Source organism: Oratosquilla oratoria, chromosome 20, assembly GCF_046742065.1.
Source record: "Oratosquilla oratoria isolate Oo_2021 chromosome 20, ASM4674206v1, whole genome shotgun sequence".
Taxonomy (NCBI): domain Eukaryota; kingdom Metazoa; phylum Arthropoda; class Malacostraca; order Stomatopoda; family Squillidae; genus Oratosquilla; species Oratosquilla oratoria.
This window is the reverse complement of record NC_134796.1, coordinates 16,576,721-16,588,228: the sequence shown is the minus strand read 5'-3', so window position 1 is coordinate 16,588,228 and position 11,508 is coordinate 16,576,721. Positions and strand designations below refer to the sequence as shown.

Here is an 11,508-nt window from a genome sequence, read left to right as displayed (position 1 = left end):
AGACGGAGAGGTGGGAAGAAGGAATGAAAGAATTCTGGATAGAGAAAAAGGGAAGGAAGGGCAGGAAAAGGCAGGGAAGGGAAGAGAAGGGAAGAAAAAGGAAGGGAAGGGAAGGAAAGGGAAGGGGAGGAATGAAGAAAGTAAATAAAAAGAAAGGAGGGAAGGAGTGTAGGAAGAAAGGAATAAAGAAAATAAGGAAAGGAAGGAGGGAAGGGAAGAAGGAAGTAAGAAAAGTAGGAAAGAAGAAAGGAAGGGAAAGAAGAGAAGTAAGGAAGATAGGGTTTGAGAATTGTTATGGTCGTTATTCTCTCTTTTTTTCTGCAATCATCCCCACACGCAACATTTCTTTCGAACCATTTCTAGGTCGCTGACTGAGATCTTGCGCACGCACACAAATACGCACGCGCACAAGAACAGGCGACGGCTCACGACGTCATAAGTCCGAGATCGATTCCTGCAAAGGACTTGATATCTTTATTAAAACTACAACCCTTACCGTCACCTAACCATTTTGATCAGTATTTGACATGTTCCTAGTCCAAACTGAGCTATATTGGTGTCATTTCTGGTTTTTCTGTCTCCTAGCGCCGGGGCTGAAAAGTTCATAGGCTGACTGGGAAGGAGTTATGTCACAGTAATGAAATTTTCCGTGCATTAAATTAAACATGTTTTGGTACTAACGGCAGGGTTTCTTTTCATATAAATTGACGCTGATGCAGTAACTCAAGACTTTGAAAAGAAGAACCAGAGACATTTTATGAACATGGATAAAACTTGGCACCGTGGTGCTATCAAATATCTGCAGAGAAAGGGGTTATCCCCCTAGGACATTCTTGCTGACATGGCTGCAACATTAGGTGATGATCATTTAGCTTTATCAACTGTGCAAAAGTGGGCAGCTGAATTCAAGAGGTGTAGGGAGAACCTTGAAGATGACCCAAGGTTGGGACGTCCTGTCACAGCAACCACCCAAGAAAACATCGACCGTATTCGCCACATGGTGATGGATGGCAGACGTTTAAATGTTAATCAGATAGCTAATACATCGGGCATCTCTCGTGAACGAGTAGAGAACATTCTGCACAAGGAACGTGACATATCGAAGATGTCCGCTCGATGGGTGCTACGCCTTATGACGTCTGATCAAAAGCACACCAGGCTGATCATGTCGCAGGCAAACTTGTCACTTTTTGAAGCAGATCCGTTTAGTGTTCTTTAACGCTTTCTCGCCCAAGATGAGTGTTGGGTTCACCACTTCGAGCCAGAGAGCAAACGGCAGTAACTGTAGTGGAAACATCCCTCTTCTCCCGCTCCAAAAGAAAGCCAAGGTGGTGTCATCGGCAGGGAAGATGATGGACTCCATGTTCTGGAGTGCATTGATTACCTTCAAAAAGGACAAACTATCAACGAAGAATACTACGCCAACTTGCTGATGCAGCTGCAAAAGGCAATCAAGTTAAAACGGCCTGGGAAACTGACGAAGGGGTCCTGTTTCACCATGACAATGCTCCTGCACACAAGTCGGTGGTTGCAATGGCTGCTGTGCGTGACTGTGGCTTTGAACTGGTTGATCACCCCCCATATTCTCCTGATTTGGCACCATCTGACTATTTTCTGTTCCCGAACATGAAAAAACACTTGGCTGGGAAGCAGTACCGGACTGATGATGAGGTCATATCTGCTGTTGAGGACTTTTTTGGTGACCAGGACGAGAGCTTCTATACCACCGGGATCCAAGCGCTGCAACACCGCTGGAAGAAGTGTGTGGACCGCAGGGGAGACTATGTTGAAAAATAAACCATATATGGTCATATTCGACCATTGCATCATTGTGAGCCTATGAACTTTTCAGCCCACCCTCGTACTCTCCAAGGCAAGAGGAGGTTTGAATTCAGAGCCTTTCTCCGAACCTATGGCACCACTAGCTGTACGATTCAATTTCGTATCTTTGAGGAAGGGCAGGCGGTAGCCCAGTGGATAAGGTGTCGAACTTATAAACAGATAGTCGTGAGTTCGATTCCCGGGACCAGCTACAGGCTTGCTGCGTTGGTTCCCAACAGCTCTGGTTAGGTGGGGAGGTGACCCATCAGTCCTGGCCGGGAGGGGAGGCGACCCATCAGTCCTGGCCGGGAGGGGAGGCGACCCATCATCGGCCTAAAAAAAAAAAACAGCGGTTTGCCACAACTGACAACCTTTGCCCTACATTTTTTTTTTTTTTTTTTCTAAGTCTTCTTCCGACTTTCTTTGAAGAAGGTCTTTCCATATGCCCCTCGGGAGACGCACCCCCGGCGACGTAGACCGACATCAGGCCCAAATCACGGAAAGAAAATTTCCTTCGGAAGATGAACACAAGGGCGTGAGGGCTGAACAGAAGAGGTGTCCATCAATCCGGCATAACCACCCTCCGTCGGATAACGTTCATCCGTCGGGATTGATCGGACCTATAGAATCATCTTAAGACTATTTTCCTCCGACCTCTAATTAATCGGCTGTACCGCCGACCTCCAGAACTTTCTCCGCCGTAAAATTACAGTGATAAAATATTTTGTTTTCTCAACAAAAATACATGGAATGTCATTTGATATGCCGAAGGATTTTTTTTTTTTTTCTCCTACAGCGTATCTAAATTCTTCCGGGAGCTGCGGCTACAAGTCTGTCCCAACAGCTGGAGGGGAACAAATCAGCGTGATAACGCCTTTACGTGAGATTCTGTCTGCCCGACGTGCCCGTCTCCCGGCGGAACTTTTTGTCAGGCGGAACCGTCTGTCCATTGAGTTCCACCAATACATCAGGACCACTTTCTGTCCTTTCTTTGGTGACTTGGCTCAATGTTTTCTCCTGGGACTCTCGTTGATTTTTATCTTTTTTATCTTCTTTTTTTTTGGGGGGGGGAAGTATTTTTCAAATAAAAATGCGTCCTCTCTTGTATTTTTCTTAATTCCCCATTGCTTTCTTAGTAATATCTCTTATTCTTCCTTTCTCAGGACGTCTTGTTGGAAAATTTTGTAGTTTTGAATGGAATAAGATTTGATATCGTATCTTGTTCTTCCTCCACTGTGGACTTTAGCAAACCTATTAGATCATGATAGGGGGAATATTAGGAATGATTCCCTTTCAAAAATTTCTATGTATACTTATGACTAAGGGCTTCCCATAGTCATACAGAATCTTTGTTATAGGCTTTCCCTTTAGATACAAACTTACAAATACGTAGTTTAATCAAGTCACTTGCAGCATGTATGCATGTATAACGAGTACCAAGTCGTGATCTATTAATTCTCCTTGGAGGTGCACAAGGAAGTCATTTACAGGGACACGAATGAAAAAAGAAGTAACATCAACACAGACTACTCTGAAATCAAAATTAGATTTAAGGTCATTCAGCTCATCAACAAGATTCAAGTTACATTTGGTGTGAGGAGTGAAAATGGCTCCGACTGCATTATAGAAGTTTATATATATTTTTTATCAGCTCGTACATTAAGTTAGAGTACAAGACCGATGAAAGCTTATTCAAATGCTCTATCATTTTGCCTGCGATAGCCAGCGCTTCTCTCGTTAGGGACTATATCGTGATTAAAAGAGTCAGATGTAATAGAGAGACTCAAGGAGTGTATCAGAATTAAAAGTGACCAACATTATTTTTTTATTTAGACAGTCGTATCTAACCACAAATTATTGCTTCATTACTCTGGCTTGTTAGGTTGTCACTAGATTTATTAGAATATTGACTACATATATCTCATCCAGCCCACATATGGAGCTACTATCCACAAGCGAGAAAATCTTTTAGCAAAATATTTCTCTCTTGACGTCTTCCCAATGTTGCATTATTCTTAATCCATTCAACAAGGGGAAATAATACATTGATTTCTCTTCTGACCGAATCCAGACAATTTTATTCAGCCGAGGAGTGAACTCGAGACAGATTGGGTGCGGGCGTGTCAAAAATTGACCTTCTGCATGATAAAACATTTTAGATTAGATTCGAAAAAAAAAATAAACGAATAGACAAATTGTGTTATCGTGTTGACGTACACGTTCTTTCCAACACGTCGTATTTGTAACACTACCCCCCTCCACACCTGCAACCCTCCCGACCCCCAACTCGCGACGTCCGGTTTTATGACCTGAAAAACTCTGTGCTTCATCTCTTCCCGTCCCTACGACGTGCAGCCAATTATCATCCATTATCCTTTATATCACATCCTAAGCTTATTATTTATGGTTGGATTTCCGTGCACCCTCGCACGTTCCTCTGTCTTTATTGCACAGTTTTATTCACGTCACTTCTACTAAGTCATGGTGATGACGTCACTTTTTTCGAAACCAAATGCGCTATATTCAGCACCTGGTAGCTGTAGGTAGCACTAGTATACACAACAGTAGCATATACATATACATATACATATACATATACATATACATATACATATACATATTCTCATATACACATACATGTACTCATATACACATACACATATACATATACATAAAAAAAATAGAAAAAGTCAGGAGATGCTGACAGATCATAATTTCTTAGTACCGCGGCCCAAAGTGCGACCTAGATGGGACATCGGGTACATTTAAGCCATCGGAGCACACGTCACCTCCATGTGGCGTCCCTAGACATTAAGTTTATAGAATGTAATTATATGCACGCACATACACAAACAAGCAAAATGCGTGTGTGTATATGTGGATTAGACCTGTTAAAAAATCATATTTTCATACGTTACTTTACTTTTTCCAATAATTTTTTACCTGAAAAAATACCATTCATTTTCATCTAGGATGTATAAGAGCATTGCCGTATGGAGGCTGAAGTTTTTTGCTATCTTAGCAAAAGGGCTGATTTTGAGGCAATTATAATCATATTTTGTGGTATCATTTTTTATTCATCTAAGATAGAGGTACCAAATAAGGTACCAAATAAAAGAACAGAATCTATTCTACATGTATCAACCGTTAGAACTGATTATTTTTTTCCCATGAATTTTAAAAGATATGAAACTGTTGAAAATCCTGACTTTTTTGCTAACATGGAGACGGTTTTTGTATGAATGTTTGAATTTTAAGTGAATTTAGACCAAAACTTATACATAATTTCAGCATTTAATTTCATGTTTACAGAAACCTGTGAATGATGTTGAGCAATACTGAACAGTACCAAAGCAAGGCCAGCACAGAAACTAGATCCAAATCCAGATAACTATCCACAAAATAATTCACAATGGCATTAAGCAAGGAGCTACAAGGACTCACAGTTGATGTCTCAGGACATTGACCTGCAGTCCACAAGCAAACATTAAGTCGGCCGTCCACCAGATCTTTCATTGAAGCCTTCCCGGTCGGATATCCTTCAGCTTTCATCAGTGGTTTCCAGCTTCCCACCAACAGACAAGCATTCCAGTACTTCCTTTTCTTCCAAGTTTACCAGAAAGTACATGGTTCAAGACCTCGCCTATGAAACGGTTGAAGCTATCATCCCATTCTGGCAGATGGCTAGGATCAAGACGATGACCAGACAGAACTGCATGAAGCTCTTCGTGAAACTCCATGACAAACACAGAGCACTGATGAAGAGCAAAGGAAGAGCAAGTGACCCTGGAGGAAAGAGGAGTGCATTTGTCTTGGAATTGGACAGCCTGTTCGACATAGGAGCTCCAGATGCTGTCCAGGATATAGAGAGCAACAGATTGTTATCCAGGGAGAAGAAAGATGAAGACATCAGGTTCTACCAGGACCAGAGGACTGAGAGGAAAGGTCGCATGTCGGGTCATGACAAGATCTATGACACAAGATCCCAGTATCAAGTAGCCCGGACTGAGAGGCATATTTTTGAATATCACAACAAGTTGGAAGTTTTACATGCTTACCATATTGTATTATTTTGAAGTTTTACATGTTTACCACATTGTATTATTTTTCAGTTGCAGCAGAACAAGAGCTGACTACAAGGAAATGGCTGAACTCACAGTGATTGTTCTTGGAAGCACACTTCCCCGTGGTATTCCCTGGAGTCGACCAGATGCCATTTGCCAGGCCAGATGGAGGGCCAGGAGCTTGTATTCCATGAAGATGCTAATGTTTTGTGACCACCTTGAATATGGTGAAGAGATTGTTTCAAAGCTGGAACGAATCAACATCTTCCTGCCGCACTGTTCTACACACCAATATGGATGATGTCAACATCTGCTGCGGATACTCGTGTGAATGACCTTCAGCTCATCCCGGATATGCTGATGTACAAGAAATCAGACCCAGAGGTTGCTGAAGTAGTTCTTCAGAAAATAGAAAATCAAAAGTGGTACTTAACACAGGAGGCCGTGTCATTCGCGCTCTTCAGCAGCAGGCTGAGTGACAAGCAGAAACAGGACATCGCTGCTCAGCTGCATGCCACTCAGAAGACAGACGACTTCAGAAGAGGAAAACCTTTGTACCAGAAGGTGACAGTCAAGACTACACTAGTAGATCTCTTTGGTCCGGAATCCCACCTTCTGTTAGATATCCTCAGCATTTGACCTGACTGGCTCCTGGATCAGGTTGAATCATGGCCAGAGAAGGACGACAAAAAAACTTGGAATATGTGAGAAACCTCAGAGGAATGACATCTCTGAGCGTGGAGGTGAAATTATGAGAGATTTTGCAAATATCATCACCACAGATCCCAAGCAGAGGGAATATCTCCTCCATGCTGTGAAATACAAAAAACGGCGCTTCGGAAGCTTCATGAAGCAAACACTTAACAAATGACTGTGTAACACCATTTTGATATGTATAATCATGATTATTTTGGTAGTTTCAGTTGATGGTTTGACTTGTTGCAAAATTACACTTTCCACATATGTCAATTGCATGGATTTTTGTTATTTTTCTGTAAATATCATAAATAACATTTCATTTTTGTACAATGTTAATCAGATTGTACACGTTCAAAAGAGCATTAGAAATTATTAAATTTGATAGCTATTTTGTTACTCTATCTTGCTCCATGAAAAAATTGCCTGGAGGTTAGCAAAAAAGTCAAGATTTTCAACAATTCTAACGAATGATATATGTAGAACAGATCCTGCTCATTTATTTCTCACCTTATTTGCTGCTCTATCTTAGATGGATAGAAAATTATACCACAAAATATGCTTATGCCTCAAAACTGGCCCTTTTGCTAAGATAGCAAAATATTTCAGCTTCCATGCGGCAATGCTTCCATACATTCAAGATAAAAATGGATGCAATGTTTGGCTTTTTCAGGTCAAAAAGCATGGGGAAAAGTAAATTAACGTATAAAAATATGAAAAAGTTGTTTTTGAACAGGTCTAATTGTGGGTGCTTGCTCGCGCCCGTGAAAGAGAGAGACAGGGACGGAGACAGTCAGACAGACAGATACAAACAGACAGACAGACAGACAGACAGACAGACAAAAAGATAGACAGACAGACAAACAGACAGACAGAGGGGGTGACATAAAATAGACTAAAGAAGAACTCTTGGCTAAAGATGATTAGCGTAAATTAACTTATCTAACATAAGTCAGCAGAGAAGACGAATGAAAATGAAAATTCTTAATCAAATGACGGGAGAAACAATACAGTGCTCTCTCTCTCTCTCTCTCTCTCTCTCTCTCTCTCTCTCTCTCTCTCTCTCTCTCTCTCTCTCTCTCTCTCTCTCTCTCTCTCTCTCTCTCTCTCTCTCTCTCTCTCTCTCTCTCTCTCTCTCTCTCTCTCTCTCTCTCTCTCTCTCTCTCTCTCTCTCTCTCTCTCTCTCTCTCTCTCTCTCTCTCTCTCTCTCTCTCTCTCTCTCTCTATCTATCTATCTATCTCTATCTCCGTCTCTCTCTCTTCCTCTCCCCATCCCCCCTCCCGACTTCCCCCTTTCTCTATTCCTCCCCCCCCCCCACCCTTCCATGCACCCGTGTTGGTCTACATATCAAGAGTATTATGAGGCTAATGAATGCCCGGTGCACAATTCGTCTTTTACTGTACAGTACATTCATACAAGGATCCCAACCCTAATGGCGGAGATTTTGCCTAAATCCCTATGTCGGCTACCTAAATGCTTATGTCTAGACATAACCTCGACATTATGGACAGCTGATTTAGGTCAAACATCCACCATTTTAAAGATTTATGTCTAGACTTTGGGGATAGGCTCTTTTATGAATTAGAGTTAGGATCTTTTATAAATTCGGTCCCTGAATCCTAAGAAAAGGACTTTGGCGATTACATTATGTCTAATTTTGGCTTTGCAACACATAATTCTTTTCATCATCGTCACATTCGGATTACGCTGGCTTATGTTTACCTAGGTAGTAAAGCTCATTACACAATGTCTCCGAGTTTGAAATGGCTTAAGTGATGGAATCACGAGATTCATATCTTGAATAAAAGGTATACATATATATATATATATATATATATATATATATATACATATATATATATACATATATATACACGCACATATATACAGTACGCACACGCACACACATGTATATATGTATGTGTTTGTGGGTGTGTGGGTGTTTGTGTATTTGTGTGCTTGTGTGTTTGTGTGTTTCTTCGTGTGCTCTTGTGCTCGTGATTTTGTGCGTGTGTTTGTGCGCACGTATGTGTGTGCGTGAGCGTGTGCATGTGCGTGTGTTTGTGCTTACGTATGTGTGTGCGTGTGCGTTTGTGTGTGCGTTTGCGTGTGTCTGTACATATATTCATAGTTCGTATCTTATATTTCATTATTTTTATCTAATTATTCATTAGTCATTTATTTACATATCAATCTTATTCATTTATTTCAAAGGATTACAAAGGATTACAAAGGCGGAGCATGCCGACAGGAGATCTTTTGGTCCATATCTAGGTCGTATGAGAAAAAAAATAATTATAATAATAAAATAATAAATATAAACTATAATAATATAGATAATAAATAAAATACATAAATAAATGCATAGGTATAGTTAAATAATAAACAAACAGGTAAATAGTAAACAATAATAAATTGACATATAACTAATAATAAATGAAAATCAGACAGACAAATGATAACAAAACAAAAACAAATAATATAAAATAAATTATAAGCATTACAGCATCTTGCTTAGGTGTTTATCTAAATGATTCTTAAAGCTTCGAACTGAACTACATTGCACTACCTGTGCAGGAAGTTTATTCCATTCATTAACTACACATTTGTCACCACAGACACACGTATGCATAGACAGACCCCGTTCGATTTGGATGACATACAGAGTCGTAAGTCACCTTCTAGAATGCAAGTGACATTTTCTAGATTTGTCTTGGCAATGTATAACCTCAGCGTCAAGGTTCGAGTCTCCAGTTGTGGAGGTCTCTTCCCTCTGAATCTCCATTTTCTACTCGACTAATCGTTCTAATGGCCCGAGACCTCAATTCCTTTGTCCATTTTCTTCGACCCGAAGTGATATATCACCTCAACAAGGTCGCGCACTTTCCGTTCTCAGAAATATCGTCGCCTGTCGCATTTAGCTTTCTTCATTAACCGCCCCCCCCCTTCTCCCTTACCACCTCCCCGCCACATGAATAAAATCCTCTGGTGTTAATCAGACAAAAAAAAATCGTTGTTGGGAAAAGGTTAATTGAGAACAGACTCAACCCCTTCTCTGACTCTGACTCTCTCTCTCTCTCTCTCTCTCTCTCCTTGACTTTCTCTGACTCTGACCCTCTGACTCTTTCTGACTCTCTCTTTGACTTCCTCTCTGACTCTCTGATTGCCTCTCTCTCTGACTCCCTCTCTGACTCTCTGACTATATATCTCTCTGACTCCCTCTCTGACTCTTTGACTCTCTGACTGTCTGATTTTATGACTCTCCTAACTCTCTAACTCTCTGAATCTCTGACTCTCTGACTTTGACTCTGACTCTCTCTCTGACTCTTTCTGACTTTGACTCTCTCCTCTTTTTTCGAGACCAGAATAACAGACGGAAGACAAAATTGATTCTTACTGTTCTTGACAGACTTCGTTCTAACGAAAGAAGACCTGATTCACCTGAAGACCACTCAACACGTGACATGGATATGCCTAGCCCTCCCCCCTAAGCTCGCCCTTCATCTGAATAAACTCTTTTGCCGATTCAGTTGCAACATTGAAAAGAGAAAACATTTCATTTGTCACAATCTCTGATCGGACATCACGAAGGAGATCTCCAAATGACTTACCGTAACAGTCTCCTGACGTTTTTATTCGAAAACAAAAAGCCCTTCTTCCCTTTAAGGAGTATCAGAAGTTTACACTGAAGGATGGATTGGGAGTCTGCCTGGAATCTTGACAGGAATAATCCTCAGAGCTAGAGGAGAAGGGCATGTGCGGCTATAAGCTACGGCTAGTTACTGGATTGCATACCAACTGGCTGTTAAGTTACTTTTTTTATTTATTACATTTTTTTAAGTGTTTATAATGTTTAAATACGAATGACGACTAATACATTTGCTTTGACTGCTGCTGAACCATTTCATTTAGCCAAGGAAAACCCTCCACAATTAAATAGGCTGGCATCAGCCATGTCATTTTTCGAATTCTTCGAAAATATTTTCTCAGTAATGCAATTAAACCAAGGCATTCATTTATAGTCCGTGTTGTCAAAACCAGTGAATCATTACAAAATTTTTTTTCAGTCTGTTGAAGTTGTCATTAAATCCATTGTTAATTGTCAAAGACTTCTCATTTGTCATCTGATTTATAACATCTCATTTTGAGTGCGTAAGAAATAGCAATTGCTGCTGCTGCTGCTGCTGATGCATCACCCGGACCAACACCAATATTACTACCACCAAAACCACCAACAGCAAAACCAACAACACTGCTAACGTCAACACCACCGACACCGACACAAGCCAACAACGCCAAAACTAACATCAACACCACCACCAGCACCACCAAAACCATCACTACCAACACCACCGGCACCACCAGCACTACCAATACCACCACTGAAACCACCACCTCCAACACCATCACTACCAACAACACCACTACCGACACCAACACCAACACCACCTACACCACCAACACCACCACTACCAACACCATCACTACCAACACCACCACTACCAACAACAACAACACCACCACTACCAACACCACCAACGCCACCAACACCACCCACACCACCACCACTACCAACACCACCCAGACCACCAACACCACCACTACCAACACCACCCACACCACCAACACCACCACTACCAACACCATCACCACCAATACCACCACTACCAACAACACCAACACCACCACTACCAACAACACCAACACCACCACTACCAACACTACCAACACTACCAACACCACCACCACCTCTACCACTGCTACCAACACCACGAACACTATGACCTTAGTCTACAAATAATTTGCACACTTTGGCCCAGTTGTAAGTATTTGCAAGAGGTAAAGGATCACAATACTTTAGACTACATTTACAGTAAAAAGAAAACTCAAATGTTGCTACCGTTAAAAAACGAAATCCTTTACAAA

At 41.2% G+C, this 11,508-nt stretch overlaps 1 protein-coding gene across 1 annotated transcript; it reads left to right on the top strand.

Annotated features, from left to right (window-relative positions):
- Positions 1–841: 841 nt before the first annotated feature.
- Positions 842–1,219, top strand: LOC143036118 (protein GVQW3-like). The gene has a single exon (XM_076203367.1). The coding sequence runs from the start codon at positions 842–844 to the stop codon at positions 1,217–1,219; it is 378 nt and encodes a 125-aa protein (XP_076059482.1).
- The last annotated feature ends 10,289 nt before the right edge of the window (positions 1,220–11,508 follow it).